Genomic DNA, 18,294 nt, shown 5'->3' with positions numbered 1-18,294 from the left:
ATTTCTGTGGTTATAAGTTTATTCTAAATGAGAACAAGAACATTATCACACCTGATACCATCTCTTTTTGAGCCATACTTGACAGAGGCTGGGAGAGCTAAACTGTGCAAGAGGTAGAGAAAGTCAACTTTGAACACCCAGACCATTGAGCTATAAAAAACAGACCTTCTCTATTTCTAATCCACCCATCTCTTTCTAAACCCTATGGCGTTTGCTTTTTTTACCCTTCACTTTTGCCCTCTGCTTCATCCTAATTGGATCTAATGGTTCCCATGGGAACGCCAGAAAAAGCCCTGCCCAATCCCAACCTGATTTCAAGATGTCAGGTTTAACGTAGGGGAATAAGGGAGGGCTAACACCAGAGAGAAGACAGCTTCCCTTAGTCCCCAAGCAGTGATTGTCCGACTGCGTGCCAGCATACATCTCCAGAGTCCTCTTCCTCCATCCACCAACCCCTGACTGAGGCCAGGACCCCTTGTTCCCAGCCCCCACCTCTGCCCTCCTTTGTGCCTGTCTCCCAGTGCACCCCTCAGACGGCGGGAGCGGACGGCCGCATATCCGTACCACACAGGATCTTGACTTGAAGGAGTGAGAAAGATCCAAAGTTCAAAATGGGAGCTGGGGGAAGTGTCGAAGACAAGGCATTAGCCGCAAAGTCCAAGGAGCTGGAAAAGCAGCTGGCGGAGGATGCGGACAAAGAAGCCAAGACAGTCAAGCTTCTGCTGCTTGGTAAGGAGCTGTTGTGCCTGTGGGGCCTCTTCTGAAACTTCAGAAAAGTAGAATGGGACCCTCAACTGGCTTATGGTCTGTCAGGCATAGACCATAGCAGTGTCTGATGCAAACAATCAGGATAAGCATCATCTTCTTAAACTGAAAGAAAGATATTGGTTGAATATTATGCAACTATGTGCCCTGATCTTTGAGAAATTTTAGTCAAACAGTTTTTGTTCTTGTCAAAGTTAGGGGGCATTGTATTGGAAATTGCACAGCAATGAAAGGCATAAATAGTTTAAGTTTACATCATGTAAAAAATAAAATAAAAGTTTTTGCAATGAGCAGCCATGCCAACCTGAATGACCTTAAGCATCAGCCATATCCAACCTCTGTATGAGCTTACGTATTAGATAAGATGGACGTTAGTAGGTTACACTGAGTTGTTGTGAATTCTTCATCACTTTGATATGGTAACTTGATCGATGGGGCTTGTTGCTCAATGTCCTTCTGGAACATTCAATGTAGCTAAAAATATAATTTTGATCAATGTAATGAGCTTTTCCAATTGTTTAACACTTCCAGATTTATGGAAACTTGCCAGTGCTGAAATGGTGCATTCAAAAACAGGCTAAACTTATTAGGCCTACTCAATCAGGATGCTAGCATTGATCCTGATATCTAGCCTCAGTTATATATGACAAGAGCTTAACGGTAATCTGTTATATATTACATTGGTGTTCTGCCTTTGCACATTCAACGTGAATGTGAATTGGCATGTCACTGTAAAACGGCCTGGATGTAAACAGATAAGCATGTCACGCTGAAAGTAGCTTACATTAAATCAGATAAGTCCAAGAGTGACTGCTTCTGTTACCTCAAGACTGAAATGAGAAATCGTAGGACTTGTGGGGTCAGAGGTGTTAGAAAACACCATAATAAAAGGCAATACCATTTCCCTTGATTGAAACAACAAATTCTCTCAATGACAATCTGTGTGACAGTCGTTACTGTAGTATGGGGTCATTTCAATGTTTCTCAGCAACCATAAGGTTGATAGCTGAGCATTGTTTTTTAAGTTCTCCTGAAATGGAACGTGTTGATTCATAACTACTAGAAGGGAAGTTGTCAGTCTGTTTCTATATTAGCTACTTCAATAGATATTAGACTCGGAGAAAAGTCTGTAAAGTAGAACATCTGGAACACTACCTAGCAGGGAATCAGATTAGTGTTAATGTTTGGCTCTGAGAGGATTTAGAAGAGCCCTATATTGTCTTCATAGGTTATGAAAACAGGGTTATATGACTGTCTGTAGAAGTGGCAACAGTTATGAATGTTGACATATCAGCAGCATGTGTCTGAATACAGTATGTTAAACAATGAGCAGTAGATGTGTCATGAGCTCTGGGTATAAATAGCTTTGTGAGGGTTCAGGGGCAGGATTTAGTCAGCCTTTCCCATAGGATCATAGTAACCCAATTATGCTTACTTTCCTGCTACTTAGACTCCCTGTAATAATTTCCCGAGCACAGGGTTACATCATGGCCTACAACATGCATCATCAAATGCTAAGTAGTCATCTCACATGGCAAAAAGCAAGGGCCAATGACACAAGTTAATTGACAATAACAAGGGACAAATAGAGATGCTGATCAATACAGCAATTATGAAAAGCCAAATGCAACAGGTAAAAATCCACTAAAAGTTTGCAGACAATAGGGTCAACATTAGAAGACTACCAGAGAAACTCAGAAGGGTCAACCATCAGAGTAATCAGGGCCAGCAGCAACAAAAGCTTATTAGGATCAATTGACAGGAACAAATTACTATCTGGGCCATAGATCATCATATTATCAACATTCATTTACAATAATGGAGACACTTTCATTTAAAAAAGATCAAATGTGCAGATGTAACATCTTGTAAACCATAACCCCTGTCTCACCTGTCTACACCTCTCACTAACAGTAAATGGGAGGAGAGAAATTGTCATGTTTAAGGCACCAAAAATGGCATACTTTCCCCTGTTGGTATGAGGTTTTGGTGGTTATGATAACCATATTGTAGTAGTTATTGTCCATATTTTAAACTAAATAACTATATTGTAGTAGTTATTGTCCATATTTTAAACTAAACCAATGAAATGCAGTGACAGCTGAAGGAATTGGTCAAATATTGACACATTGCAAAACTGAAGACGTGAAATGACCCACAATCCAGTTGGTAGTACTGCAGCCAAAGAGTGAGTTGAGGCTTTGTGGATGAAGAGCAGCAATTAACAGCCATTAATCCTTGTGTCTCCTGCTTCTCCTGCAGAACACAACACAGATGCAGCAAAGCCAATTCTCTGGCAGAGTAACAATTAGGCTACTAAAGACAAAGTTGTTCTGTATTCTGAATGAAATGTAGGTAAATCATCCCTATCAATTTTGTCATAGTCAACAAAATGCTGTCAGAGCTTAGTGTATGATATTTACAGTACCTTCAGAAATGATTCACCCCTAACGCGGACGACACTAGGCCAATTGTGCGTTGCCCTATGGGACTCCTGATCACGGCCGGTTGTGATACAGCCCGGGATCGAACCAGGGTCTGTAGTGATGCCTCTAGCTCTGAGATGCAGTGCCTACACCGCTGCACCACTCAGGAGCCTGAAAGTCTTGAGTCAATAAGTATTCAACCCCTTTGTTATGGCAAGCCTAAATAAGTTCAGGATAAAAAATGTGCTTAAGTCACATAAGTTGCATGGACTCACTGTGCAATAATAGTGTTTAACATGATTTTTTAATGACTACCTCATCTCAGTACCACACACATACAATGATCTGTAAGATCCCTCAGTCGAGCAGTGAATTTCAAACACAGATTCAACCACAAAGACCAAGGAGGTTTACCAATGCCTCACAAAGAAGGGCACTTATTGGTAGATAAAAAACAAAAGAAAGCAGACATTGAATGTTCCTGAGTGGACTACTTACAGTTTTCAATTAAATTGGCTTTAAAATCGATGGAAAGACTTAAAAATGGCTCTCTAGCAATGATCAATAGGCCGTCATTGTAAATCAAAATGTGTTCTTAATTGACTTGCCTAGTTAAATAAATAAAATCAACAACCAACATGATCGAATTTGAAGAATTAAACAAATAATAATGTGCAAATATTGTACAATCCAAGTGTCCAAAACTTTTAGAGACTTACCCAGGAAGACTCACAGCTGTAATCGCTGCCAAAGGGGTTTCTAACGTGTATTGACTCAGGGGTGTGAATACGTATTTAAATGAGATACACAACAAAAGTATATGGACACCCATTCAAATTAGTGGATTCGGCTATTTCAGCCACACCCGTTGCTGACAGGTGTATAATATCGAGCACAACACCATGCAATCTCCATAGACAAACACTGGCAGTAGAATATTCCGTACTGAAGAGCTCAGTGACTTTCAACGTGGTACCATCATAGGATGCCACCTTTCCAACAAGTCAGTTCGTCAAATTTGGGCCCTGCTAGAGCTGCCCTGGTCAACTGTAAGTGCTGTTATTGTGAAGTGGAAACGTCTAGGAACAACTACGGCTCAGCCGCAAAATGGTAGGCCACACAAGCTCACAGAACAGGAACGCCAAATGCTGAAGTGTGTAACACGTAAACATCGTCTGTCCTCGATTGCAACACTGACTACCGAGTTCCAAACTGCCTCTTGAAGCAATGTCAGCACAATAACTGTTAGTCGGGAGCTTCATGAAATGGGTTTCCATGGCTAACAGCCGCATACGAGCCTAAGATCACCATGTGCAATGCCAAGCCTCGGCTGGAGTGGTGTAAAGCTCGCCGCCATTGGACTCTGGAGCAGTGGAAACGCGTTCTCTGGAGTGATGAATCACGCTTCACCACCTGGCAGTCCGACGGACAAATCTGGGTTTGGTGGATGCCAGAAGAACGCTACCTGCCCGAATGTATAGTGCCAACTGTAAAGTTTGGTGGAGGAGGAATAATGGTCTGGGGCTGTTTTTCATGGTTCTGACTAGACTCCTTAGTTCCAATGAAGAGAAATCTTAACGCTACAGCATACAATGACATTCTAGACGATTCTGCGCTTCCAACTTTGTGGCAACAGTTTGGGGAAGGCCATTTCCAGTTTCAGCATTACAATGCCTCCGTGCACAAAGCGAGGTCCATACAGAAATGGTTTGTCGAGATCGGTGTGGAAGAACTTGACTGGCCTGCGCAGGGCCCTGACCTCAACCCCATTGGACACCTTTGGGATGAATTTGAACACCAACTGCGAGCCAGGCCTCATCGCCCAACATCAGTGCCCGACCTCACTAATGCTTTTGTGGCTGAATGGAAGCAAGTCCCCGCAGCAATGGTCGAACATCTAATGGAAAGCCTCCCCAGGAGTGGAGGCTGTTATAGCAGCAAAGGGGGGACATCCCATATTAATGCCAATGATTTTGGAATGAGATTTTTGACGAGCAGGTGTCCATATACAGTTGAAGTCAGAAGTTTACATACACCTTAGCCAAATACATTTAAACTCAGTTTTTCACAATTCCTGACATTTAATACTGGTAAAAAATTCCCTGTCTTAGGTCAGTTAGGATCACCACTTTATTTTAATAATGTGAAATGTCAGAATAATAGTAGAGAGAATTATTTATTTCAGCTTTTATTTCTTTCATCACATTCCCAGTGGGTCCAAAGTTTACATGCACTCAATTAGTATTTGGTATCATTGCCTTTAAATTGTTTAACTTGGATCAAATGTTTCGGGTATCCTTCCACAAGCTTCTCAACAAGTTGGGTGAATTTTGGCCCATTCCTCCTGACAGAGCTGGTGTAACTGAGTCAGGTTTGTAGGCCTCCTTGCTCGCACACGCTATTTCAGTTCTGCCCACAAATGTTCTATAGGATTGAGGTCAGGGCTTTGTGATGGCCACTCCAATACCTTGCATTTGTTGTCCTTAAGCCATTTTGCCACAACTTTGGAAGTATGCTTGGGGTCATTGTCCATTTGGAAGACCCATTTGTGACCAAGCTTGAACTTCCTGACTGATGTCTTGAGATGTTGCTTCAATATATCCACCTAATTTTCCTTTCCTCATGATGCCATCTATTTTGTGATGTGCACCAGTCCCTGCTGTAGCAAAGCACCCCCTCAACATGATGCTGCCACCCCCGTGCTTCACGGTTGGGATGATGTTCTTCGGCTTGCAAGCCTCCCCCTTTATCCTCCAAACATAACGATGGTCATTATGGCCAAACAGTTTTTATTTTTATTGTTTCATCAGACCAGAGGACATTTCTCCAAAAGGTATGATCTTTGTCCCCATGTGCAGTTGCAAACCGTAGTCTGGCTTTTTTATGGCGGTTTTGAAGCAGTGGCTTCTTCCTTGCTGAGCGGCCTTTTAGGTTATGTCGATAAAGGACTCGTTTTACTATGGATATAGATACTTTTGTACTTGTTTCCTCCAGCATCTTCACAAGGTCCTTTGCTGTTGTTCTTGGATTGATTTGAACTTTTCGCACCAAAGTACGTTCATCTCTAGGAGACAGAACGCGTCTCCTTCCTGAGCGGTATGACGGCTGCGTGGTCCCATGGTGTTTATACTTGCGTACTATTGTTTGTACAGATGAACGTGGAACCTTCAGGCGTTTGTAAATTGCTCCCAAGGATTAACCAGACTTGTGGAGGTCTACAATTTTTTTCTGAGGTCTTGGCTGATTTCTTTTGATTTTCCAATGATGTCAAGCAAAGAGGCACTGAGTTTGAAGGTAGGCCTTGAAATACATCCCCAGGTACATCTCCAATTGACTCAAATTATGTCACTTAGCCTATCAGAAGCTTCTGAAGCCATGCTTCTACACCTGCATTGCTTGCTGTTTGGGGTTTTAGGCTGGGTTTCTGCACAGCACTTTGAGATATCAGCTGATGTAAGAAGGGCTATATAAATAAATTTGATTTGATATAATATTCAGGAATTTTCCAAGCTGTTTAAGGCATTGTCAATTTAGTGTATGTAAACTTCTGACCCACTGGAATTGTGATACAGTGAATTATAAGTGAAATAATCTGTCTGTAAACAATTGTTGGAAAAATGACTTGTGTCATGCACAAAGTAGATGTCCAAAACCGACTTGACAAAACTATAGTTTGTTAACAAGAAATTTGTGGAGTGGTTGAAAAATTAGTTTTAATGACTCCAACCTAAGTGTATGTAAACTTCCAACTTCAACTGTAAGTGTATTTCTCTATTTAATTTTCTATAAATTAGCCAACATTTCTAACAACATATTTTCACTTTGTTATTATGGGGTATTGTGTGTAGATGGGTGAGAAAAAACATCAATTTAATCCATGTTGAATTCAGGCTGTAACACAACAACATGAGGAATAAGTCAATGGATATGAATACTTTCTGAAGGCACTGTATCTGGGGTACAAGAACAGTAACTACTCACCTCTTGCTTTAAAAAAATTAAAAAGCAATTGAACTTGGCAGAATGCAATGCTCCATAACCAATGCCATCTTCTGGTTGCATCAGGTATCAATGACATGTCCGAATTTACAGTATTATTAGGCCAACAGTTTCCTTCTGTGTTAGCCCATTATAGTCTTCTCTTCACCAGGAGGTAGGGGTTCAACAGTTGGGTTTGAGCTTAAACCTGGTCTCTGTTTTTATCTAAAGTAGTGTTAAAACAAGAGATTGCTAGGGAAGTTCTTTATGGGATGAAAATACCAAAACATTTCTTTTGGGGCAACATGGACCCTCAAGATACCATCAAAACAATGATGAAGTCAGAGAAGCAATTGTTTACAGCCATTTGGCACAAATAGAGCATGGATTAGTGGAGACGTGTTGCAGAGACAGGCTTCTGGTTAATACCTTAAAACTTTACCTTCACATTAGTAAGAGAAACAGCAGCAACAGAGGGCAGAGGTAAACCAATCATCCTACAGAAATGAAAAAGTTGTGATAACTGACATGTCAAGAAGACAGGGGAATGAGACAATGGATGACATTGCCAGATGACACTGGTGCAACCACTGACAACTATGGATTGAGAAAATGGGAAACTCAGGCAAAAATTGGCCCATGCATGGAGAAATAGGATGGGAAAATAAGTCAAAGGCATGGAGAAATGGGCTTGTGCACACTTACCTTAAGTGATAACAACCTACTTGTGGAGAGCATGAAGAAATAGGTCTACGTTTGGAGGAATGGGTTTATTCAGGAATATCAGGCCTGCCTTCGGGAAAATAAACCTATGCATGGAGATATGAGATGGGGAAATAGGGGTATTATGGAGACAGCCCAGTCACCCCAGCCTATCTAGGTAGCCCTCTCGCCTACCTTCATGGATAAGAATCAAAGGCGAGAAGGACACACTATCCCAGGAACTTTTTAGAGTGACACAAACTCACGATTCCTCATGAACTGACGTCTTCCTAGTGACGTCTTTACATATCGGCCGATCCTCTGAGAGACCTTTCATTCAACCCCAGGCCTCCTTACCCAAGGCTTCTCAAATCCCATCCATTTAGCCCTGAGCTAATAAGAACGCTGGTCTCTGCTAAACCATTGGGACAGATGTCAATCACATTAGCCATAAACCCTTTCATGTGCCCATTTCCAAATAGTCAGGAATCCTAGATGGCCCCCTTGAGGTGGCGTGTGGAACAACAAATCCCCTGGTGGTGACAGTCTTGTTTGATATAAGCCCAGAGGGAAATTAGCTTACTGGTATTATGACATACAACTTCACTGCTCAGACCAGTCTGCCCTATGGCCCAGTACTTGTTTATTATTTTCCAATTGCTCTGTTACTGTTAACCCCCCCCCCCCCCCCCCGCTAAGTATGTTGTTACAATGGGAAGTATCCCATAAGATGTGTCTATAACCAAACTCATTGTACAAATGCAACAACAACATGCAGAAACAAAGCTAAACAGAAGGTCATAATATAACAGCAGTGAAATAACTACAACTGTAACTACTGCAACACCACCGAATGCTTGTCATGTTGTGTGTCTCAGAGGACTGGATCTGTGCCAGTGGAGGGGATGGGCAACTGCTGAGCTTCCTCTTTCACTATGTGCTGTCATTATACATCTCTTTGCATAGGTCATGTTTTGGCCCTCAGGTTCCCTTTAACCAACTACAGGGTGAATCAGGATGATGTGTTTGTACATGGGAAAGCCATTGTAACATATCTACTTCTTCTTTTGTTTTACCAGGTGCTGGTGAGTCTGGGAAGAGCACAATTGTCAAGCAGATGAAGTGAGTATAACAAAACAAACACCGTTGACATTGCATGTCATTCCTCCTCCCTCCTAAAGCACATGCAACCAAACCTTGTCCATACACTTTACCATCACTCTAAAAGGTGTGAATTGGGTGTTCAATAAGATGGACTAAGTTTATGGCTCATAATCATATGGGAAAACAAAATGGACCATGATAGAATAAATTGTGGCAGCTACAATTGACATATACCCTGATGACTACTGAACAAAACAGTTGCTGCAGAATGACTAGTACTAGTTCTTCTGGCCAATAATGGTTGTTGGTAGCATTGTATAATGTCAGTTGTATTTTAAACTGTAATTACAATTCTAACTGTTTTCTTCCTCTTGTGTTGGGTAGAATTCTCCATCAAGGTGGTTATACCAAAGAAGAACAATTGGAGTTCAGGGCGATCATCTATGGTAACATCCTGCAGTCTGCTCTGGCCATTATCAGAGGCATGGAGATGTTGTCCATTGACTTTGGATCACCAAAGGGATCTGTGAGTCCCACCCTGCGTCTCTAACCCTTCTGGTCCACCAAATAGGCCCTCAATGACACACACTGATAGACATTGAGATACCAGCAGAAGTTTCAGTAGTTGCACATGTTATTCAAATAGAAATAACAACACTACATTGTAAGCTTAGCTAATTACCGTACAATGGAATGACATTTACATTTTAGTAGCAGTAAAACTCACCAGTTGACTTCATGGTGTAGGAAGACGGGCAGAAGCTGTCCAACCTGTCAGACTCCATTGAAGAGGGCTCAATGCCCCCTGAGCTGGCTGATGTCATCAAGAGGCTCTGGAGTGACAGTGGTGTCCAGGCCTCCTTCGAGAGAGCAGCTGAGTACCAGCTCAACGACTCAGCTGGCTAGTGAGTGTAACAGCAACTGTTACAGTCTGTTATGACAGTCATATCATTCTCATGACAGTTCAGGTCATATCTTTGTTGGTGAGCATGATTATGTTCTATATGGGGGTGTGAATGTATGCTAAACTGAAATCTCGCTCAACAGTTATCTTGGAGAATTGGACAGAATCACAAAGTCTGATTACCTGCCCAACGAGCAGGATGTGCTGCGTTCTCGAGTCAAGACCACCGGTATCATCGAGGAGCAGTTCTCCTGCAAAGAGCTGCACTTCAGGTGAGGGAATATTAGTCAAACAAGGGAGACCACAAAGGGCCAAAAATGGTCTCCCATAAATCCTTGCATGTTCATTCCATTTCCTTTGGGTTGTGATTTTACACAATCGTTGATTATCTCTTTACAGTCATATCTAACATCTCCCTTCTTTAACCCATCCCCTCTGACAGGATGTTCGATGTGGGCGGCCAGCGGTCGGAGAGAAAGAAGTGGATCCATTGTTTTGAGGGTGTAACCTGCATCATCTTCTGCGGAGCCCTCAGTGCTTATGACATGGTGCTTGTAGAGGACGATGAAGTGGTGGGTTTGGCTTTACAGTTGACCTCTGATAGTTCCACTAGTTTGTCACAGTTGTGATTTTCTATATCGAGACAGAACGCCTCTATGTGGCCCTTTTAGTCCAAATGTTGTACTTTTGTACTGTTTACTTGGACTTTTTTGTACTGTGATCCATTTAGTAAGATTGAAAGAGCATCAGAAGTTCTGATTCTAACTGAAGGGTATTTTCTCCAGTCTGACATCAAGTAAACAATGGATTATTCAGTCACAAGTTTACAGAACCCTACCAGCCCATCACATGTTAAACTCCCCAAGGACATAGCTCAGATGACTATACAATATGAATTCTCAATCGCCTCACAGTCCTGTACCTGATACCATCACCCCAGTTCAAGCACAGAAGACATGTAGAGTTGTGTTTGTGTGCTTGCCAAAGGCCCAAAATAGGAAATTAGATCATCTCTTTGGTTTAGAGCAGGTGTGTAAAACTAATTCCATGAATGGCCTAGTGTCTGCAGGTTTTTGTTTTTTCATTTCAATTAAGACCTAGACAACCAGGTGAGGGGAGTTCCTTTCTAATTAGTGACCTTAATTAATCACCCAAGAACGAAAACCCGTAGAACCCGTGGAACGAAAACCCGTAGACACTCGGCCTTCCGTGGAATGAGTTTGGCACATGTGGTTAAGAGTATATACTAAACAAAAATACAAACGCATGTAAAGTGTTGGTCTCATATTTCATGAGCTGAAATAAAAGATCCCAGAAATGTTCCAAATGCACAAAAAGCTTATTTCTCTAAAAAATAATTGCACAAATTTGTTTACACCCGTTAGTAAGCGTTTCTCCTTTGCCAAATAATCTATCCACCTAACAGGTGTGGCATATCAAGAACCTGATTTAACAGCATGATCATTACACAGGTGCACCTTGTGCTGGGGACAATAAAAAGCCACTCTAAAATGTGCAGTTTTGTCACACAACACAACGCCACAGATGTCTCAAGTTTAAGTTTTGAGGAAGTGTGCAATTGACATTCTGACTGGAGGAATTTCCACCAGAGCTGTTACCAGAGAATTGAATGTTCAACGTCTTTTCATTGAATTGGCAGTACGTCTAACCGGCCTCACAGCCGCAGACCACTTGTATGGTGTCTTGTGGGCAAGCGGTTTGCTGAGGTAAAGGTTGTGAACAGAGTGCCCCATGGTTGCGGTGGGGTTATGGTATGGGCAGGCATAAGCTACGGACAACGAACACAATTGCCTTTTATCAATGGCAATTTAAATGCAGAGATACCATGGCTAGATCCTGAGGCCCATTGTCATTCATGCCATTCATCTGCCACCATCACCTCATATTTCAGCAAGATAATGCACGGCCCCATGTCGCGAGGATCTGTACACAATTCCTGGAAGCTGAAAATGGCCCAGTTCTTCTATGGCCTGCATACTCACCAGACACATCACCCATTGAGCATGTTAGGAATGCTCTGGATCGACGTGTATGACAGAGTGTTCCAGTTCCCGCCAAAATCCAGCAACTTCGCACAGCCATTGAAGAGGAGTGGGACAACATTCAACAGGCCACAATCAACGACCTGATCAACTCTATGCGAAGGAGATGTGTTGCGCTGCATGAGGCAAATGGTAGTCGCACCAGTTACTGACTGGTTCTCTGATCCACGCCCCTACCTTTTTTTTAAGGTATCTGTGACCAACAGATGCATATCTGTATTCCCAGTCATGTGAAATCCATAGATTAGATCCTAGTGCATTTATTTCAATTGACTGATTTCCTTATGAACTGTATCTTAGTAAAATCTTTGAAATTGTTGCATGTTGCGTTTATATTTTTGTTCGGTATAGTTAGCATACTAATCTAGCATGAGTGAGGATTGATGAAAGAAACTGTGAGATTGTTGCCACTTAACCTAACCCTCTTCTTCCTTTTCTCCACAGAACCGTATGCATGAGTCTCTCCACCTGTTCAACAGTATCTGTAACCACAGGTTCTTCGCCACCACCTCCATCGTACTCTTCCTCAACAAGAAGGACCTCTTCGAGGAGAAGATCAAGAAGGTCCACCTCAGCATCTGCTTCCCAGACTACGATGGTAAGAGTAACCCCAAGTATAAACAGCATATTAAAACTGCATGATTTCCCAAGGACAGGAATGATGGAAATGTTTTGTCTTCTACTGCAATATGATGCAGTGGCAAGATACTAGCCAACAGAATAGATACTGTCAACCTCATCACCTACAATTGAAAACAACTGAGAACCGCTTCATGAGCTGCCTGCTTACTCTGCCACTAGGCCCCAACACGTATGATGATGCCAGCGACTACATCAAGAAGCAGTTTGAGGAGCTGAACATGAAGAAGGGTGTCAAAGAAATCTACTCTCACTTGACCTGCGCCACGGACACAAAGAACGTTGAGATTGTGTTCGGAGCCGTGACAGACATCATTATCAAAGAGAACCTAAAGTCTTGCGGTCTGTTCTAAGCAGAAACACTAAAAAGGTGCAGTAGTTATCTCTTGTCTGTTCTTGTAACCCAAATTGACACCTAGCCTGTACACATTGACACTTCTAGTAGATTTGGAGGGCTCAGATAATAGACTTGCCTCAGACAGACAAGGTGACATTTTCACCATGTTGGATACACCCATCCAATTCTTTCAGATTTAAAGTGTTTCAAGGGTAGGTGTCGATTTGAAATTCAGCATCTTATTGTTCTTTTATGATTATATGTGGTTATTTTTTCACCTAAATGTTTTGGTTTTCTTCCTCACAGATTTTATTTTCCCCCTCATCCCTTCACTTGGATTCATGGTGAAGTTGAGCAGTAGGAACAGAACGCACAACAGAAGGCTTTGTAATGGCATAAGACTCTTCAGACCCTTCAATTCTAGACTATCCCATCCCTTCCTTCCTAACTCCTGACACCCTAAATGATGAGTAATGAATGCAAACACTAGGGAACAGCACCCACTTTACTCCAAAGGGAGTTAACACACATCATATCCAACAAATCGAACAAAGATGGCAACATGTCCCTCCTGGAGACAATGTGGATGATGATGTCCTTCAGATGGAAATGAGGATAAGAAGTCAGAAGAACAGCAGAATTAACATTTGTATGATATAGGTACTTTGTTATTCTGAATTATTTCTGGTTCTTTATGATGGGTTTGTGTTGAGGAATGAGGAAAGCTGCTCAGGACTCCAATTGATAAACTTATGAAAGAATATGTTTTGAGGTGATCCATCTTACTCAACATGGTCAGAGTGAAGTCCTTTCCAGTAACATTGCTCTTGCCCCATGATTTATAATGTTTTTATCTAGTTCTAAGTATCTGAAATTAGAACTCTGTTTGGATATGCCTACTGTTTTACACCAGATGTAACACAGTAAAAAAAGATATTTAGCTAATTCCAATTAGTGAGTTCAAATAGCCAGGTCTAAACTGGAATTTAAGTAAAAGTACCCTCAAAACAAGTTAGCAAAGTATTTTGTAAATACAATAGTAGAATAGTGGACCTTATATATTAATATTAAAATATGTATCAAAATGTTCAACATCAGTGACATGTCTAGTGATGTACATGTATATTTCATATTGACTATTGACAATTGAACCTGTAACTCTGACCGGTCTTGCGAAAGATAAGACATTCAAAATAAAGATCGACATAGAAACTGCCATTTCTGCATGTCATCATTCTTTGTATTTTTTTAATCAAGATATGTGATGTGACTTTTAGGCTTTAATTAATGTGTTGTACGAAATAACCCCCATTGTGGTTGAATCGTGTTGTGCTGTCAACCACTGACCCAGAGATACACAATGCCAACAAACACATTTATATGACACTATACAGTGCATTCGGAAAGAATTCAAACCCCTTGACTTTTTGCACATTTTGTTACGTTACAGCCTTATTCTAAAATCTATTTTTTTAAATTCCGCATCAATCTACACACAATACCCCATAATGACAAAGCGAAAACAGGTTTTTTATGTAACTTTTTTTTTTCGTGTGTTGAGATTGTTGTACATCTGTAAGGAACACAGTGGCCTCCTTCATTCTTAAACAGAAGAAGTTTGGAACCACCAAGACTCTTTCTAGAGCTGGCCGCCTGGCCAAACTGAGTAATCGGAGGAGAAAGGCCTTGGTCAGGGAGGTGACCAAGAACCCGATGGTCACTTATTGTCAGAGCTCTAGAGGTTCTCTGTGGATATGGGATAACCTTCCAGAAGGACAACCATCTCTGCAGCACTCCACCAATTAAGCCGTTATGGTAGTGGCCAAGCGGAAGCCACTCCTCAGTAAAAGGCACATGACAGCCCGCTTGGAGTTTGCCAAAAGGCACCTAAAGACTCCCAGGCCATGAGAAACAAGATTCTCTGGTCTGATGAAACCAAGATTGAACTCTTTGGCCTGAATGCCAAGCATCACATCTCAAGGAAATATGACACCATCCCTATGGTGATGCATGGTGGGATGTTTTTCAGCGGCAGGGACTGGGAGACTAGTCAGGATCGAGGGAAAGATTTGGTATTGGTATTTTATTAGGATCCCCATTAGCTGTTGCAAAAGCAGCAGCTACTCTTCCTGGGGTCCACACAAAACATGCAACATAATACAGAATGACATAATACAGAACATCATTAGACAAGAACAGTTCAAGGACAGAACTAAACTCAGCAAAAAAAGAAACGTCCCTTTTTCAGGACCATGTCTTTCAAAGATAATTCGTAAAAATCCAAATAACTTCACCGATCATCATTGTAAAGGGTTTAAACACTGTTCCCCATGCTTGTTCAATGAACCATAAACAATTAATGAACATGCACCTGTGGAACGGTTGTTAAGACACTAACAGCTTACAGACGTTAGGCAATTAAGATCACAGTTATAAAAATTTAGGACACTGACTCAAAAACACCAAAAGAAAGATGCCCAGGGTCCCTGCTCATCTGCGTGAACGTGCCTTAGGCATGCTGCAAGGAGGCATGAGGACTGCAGATGTGGCCAGGGCAATAAATTGCAATGTCTAAGACAGCGCTACAGGGAGACAGGACGGATAGCTGATCGTCCTCGCAGTGGCAGACCACGTGTAACAACACCTGATCGGTACATTCGAGCATCACACCTGCGGGACAGGCACAGGATGGCAACAAACAACTGCCCGAGTTACACCAGGCACAACATCCCTCCATCAGTGCTCAGACTGTCCGCAATAGGTTGAGAGGCTGGACTGAGGGCTTGTAGGCCTGTTGTAAGGCAGGTCCTCACCAGACATCACTGGCAACAACGTCACCTATGGGTTACAAACCCACTGTCGCTGGACCAGACAGGACTGGCAAAAAGTGCTCTTCACTGACGAGTTGCGGTTTTGTCTCACCAGGGGTGATGGTCTGATTCGCGTCTAACGTCGAAGGAATGAGCGTTACACCGAGGCCTGTACTCTCAATCGATTTGGAGGTGGAGGGTCCGTCATGGTCTGGGCGGTGTGTCACAGCATCATCAGACTGAGCTTGTTGTCATTGCAGGTAATCTCAACGCTGTGCGTTAATGCGTAGACCGCATTATCTACCAAGGGAATTCTCTTCAATCATAATCACAGCCGTATATATTCCCCCAAGCAGACACATCGATGGCCCTGAACGAACTTTATCTGACTCTTTGTAAACTGGAAACACACACCCTGAGGCTGCATTCATCGTAGCTGGGATTTTAACAAGGCTAATCTAAAAACAAAACTCCCTAAATTCTATCAGCATATCGATTGTGCTACCAGGGCTGGAAAAACACTAGACCATTGTTATACTAATTTCCGCGACGCTTTAAGGCCCTCCCCCCGCCCCCTTTCGGAAAAGCTGACCACGACTCCATTTTGTTGATTCCAGCCTACAAACAGAAACTCAAACAACAAGCTCCCGCGCTCAGGTCTGTTCAACGCTGGTCCGACCAATCTGAATCCACGCTTCAAGACTGCTTCGATCCCGCGGATTGGAATATGTTCCGCATCGCGTCCAACAACAATATTGACGAATATGCTGATTCGGTGAGCGAGTTCATTAGGAAGTGCATTGACGATGTCGTACCCACAGCAAGATAAAAACATTCCCAAAACCAGAAACCGTGGATTGACGGCAGCATTCGCGTGAAACTGAAAGCGCGAACCACTGCTTTTAACCAGGGCAAGGTGACCGGAAGCATGACCGAATACAAACAGTGTAGCTATTCTCTCCCGCAAGGCAATCAAACAGGCTAAGTCTCAGTACAGAGACAAAATCGGGTCGCAATTCAACAGCTCAGACACAAGAGGTATGTGCAGGGTCTACAGTCAATCACGGATTACAAAAAGAAAACCAGCCCCGTCGCCGGACCAGGATGTCTTGCTCCCAGACAGGCTAAACACTTTTTGCCCGCTTTGAGGACAAACAGTGCCCCTGACACGGCCCCTACCAAACCTGCGGGCTCTCCTTCACTGCAGCCGAGGTGAGTAAAAACATTTAAACGTGTTAACCTCGCAAGGCTGCAGGCCCAGAACGGCATTCCCAGCCGCGTCCTCAGAGCATGTGCAGACCAGCTGGCTGGTGTGTTTACGGACATATTCAATAATCCTTATCCAGTCTGCTGTTCCCACATGCTTCAAGAGGGCCACCAATTGTTCCTTTCCAAGAAAGCTAAGGTACTGAGCTAAACGACTACCGCCCCGTAGCACTCACTTCCGTCATCATGAAGTGCTTTGAGAGACTAGTCAAGGACCATTATCACCTCCACCCTACCGGAACTCCTAGACCCACTCCAATTTGCTTACCGACCCCAATAGTCCCCACAGACGACGCATCGCAACACTACACTGCAGCACTGCCCAACCCCATTCTGGACAAGACGGAATACCCATGTGAGATGCTGTCATCCGATTACAGCCTCAGCATTTAACCCATAGTACCTCCAAACTCGTCAATCAAGCTCGAACCCTGGGTCCTCGACCCCCCCCCCCGGCCCTGTTGCAACTGGTCCGGACTTCCTTGACGGGCCGCCCCCAGGTGGTGAGGGTAGGGTAACAACACTCCACCCGCCTGATCCTCAACACTGGGCCCCACAAAGGGTGCGTTCTGAGCGCCTCTCCTGTATCCCTGTTCACCACGACTGCGTGGCCCATGCACGCCTCCAACTCAATCATTCAAGTTTTGCGGATGACACTAACAGTGGTAGGCCTGAATTACAACAACGACGAACGCCTACAGGGAGGAGATGAGGGTCTCAGGAGTGGTGGTGTCAGGAAACATAACCTCCACACGTCAACGATCAACAAAACAAAGGAGATGATTGGGTGGACTTCAGGCAAACACAGAGGGAGCACCCCCCTATCCACATCGACGGTCAGTAGTGGAGAAGCGTGGAAAGTTTTAAGTTTCTCGGTGTACACCATCACGACAAACTGAAGTTGGTCCACCCACACGACAGCGTTGTGAAGAAGGCGCAGCAGCGCCTCTTCAACCTCAGAGGCTGAAGAAATTCAGGCTGTCACAAAAGCAACTCAAAAAACTTCTAACAGTGCAGCAATCGAGAGCAATTCCTGTCGGGCGTGTAATCACCGCCTGGTACGGCATACTGCTCCGCCCACAACCGTAAAGGCTCTCCAGGGTAGTGAGGTTCTGCAGAACGCAATCACCAGGGGCCAAAACTCCTGCCTCCAGGACACCTCACCACCCGATGTCACACGGAAGGCATAAGATATCAAGGAAACAACCACCCAAGCCACTGCCTGTTTCACCCCGCTATCCCCAGAAGGCGAGGTCAGTACAGGTGCATCAACAGGACCGAGAGACTGAAAAAACAGCTT

At 43.2% G+C, this 18,294-nt stretch overlaps 1 protein-coding gene across 1 annotated transcript; it reads left to right on the top strand.

The window, feature by feature from the left end:
* Positions 1 to 393: 393 nt before the first annotated feature.
* On the top strand, positions 394 to 13,951 carry LOC112069232 (guanine nucleotide-binding protein G(t) subunit alpha-2-like). Its single transcript, XM_024136518.2, has 9 exons — positions 394 to 729; positions 8,951 to 8,993; positions 9,360 to 9,501; positions 9,723 to 9,880; positions 10,023 to 10,151; positions 10,322 to 10,451; positions 12,387 to 12,540; positions 12,744 to 12,951; positions 13,225 to 13,951. The coding sequence occupies exons 1-8, from the start codon at positions 612 to 614 to the stop codon at positions 12,932 to 12,934; spliced, it is 1,065 nt and encodes a 354-aa protein (XP_023992286.1). The 5' UTR covers positions 394 to 611; the 3' UTR covers positions 12,935 to 12,951; positions 13,225 to 13,951.
* Positions 13,952 to 18,294: the final 4,343 nt, after the last annotated feature.

Source organism: Salvelinus sp. IW2-2015, unplaced genomic scaffold (genome assembly GCF_002910315.2).
Source record: "Salvelinus sp. IW2-2015 unplaced genomic scaffold, ASM291031v2 Un_scaffold944, whole genome shotgun sequence".
Lineage (NCBI taxonomy): Eukaryota > Metazoa > Chordata > Actinopteri > Salmoniformes > Salmonidae > Salvelinus > Salvelinus sp. IW2-2015.
Note: the sequence above shows the minus strand (reverse complement) of the source record. Positions and strands in the feature narration are given on the sequence as shown.

Bases quoted from the DNA above. Each gene is read 5' to 3' on its own strand.
- LOC112069232 (XM_024136518.2), top strand. From the start codon at position 612: ATGGGAGCTGGGGGAAGTGTCGAAGACAAGGCATTAGCCGCAAAGTCC. The intron at 730-8,950 runs GTAAGGAGCTGT...TTGTTTTACCAG, and splicing joins AGTCAAGCTTCTGCTGCTTG to GTGCTGGTGAGTCTGGGAAG. The intron at 9,502-9,722 runs GTGAGTCCCACC...TTCATGGTGTAG, and splicing joins TTGGATCACCAAAGGGATCT to GAAGACGGGCAGAAGCTGTC.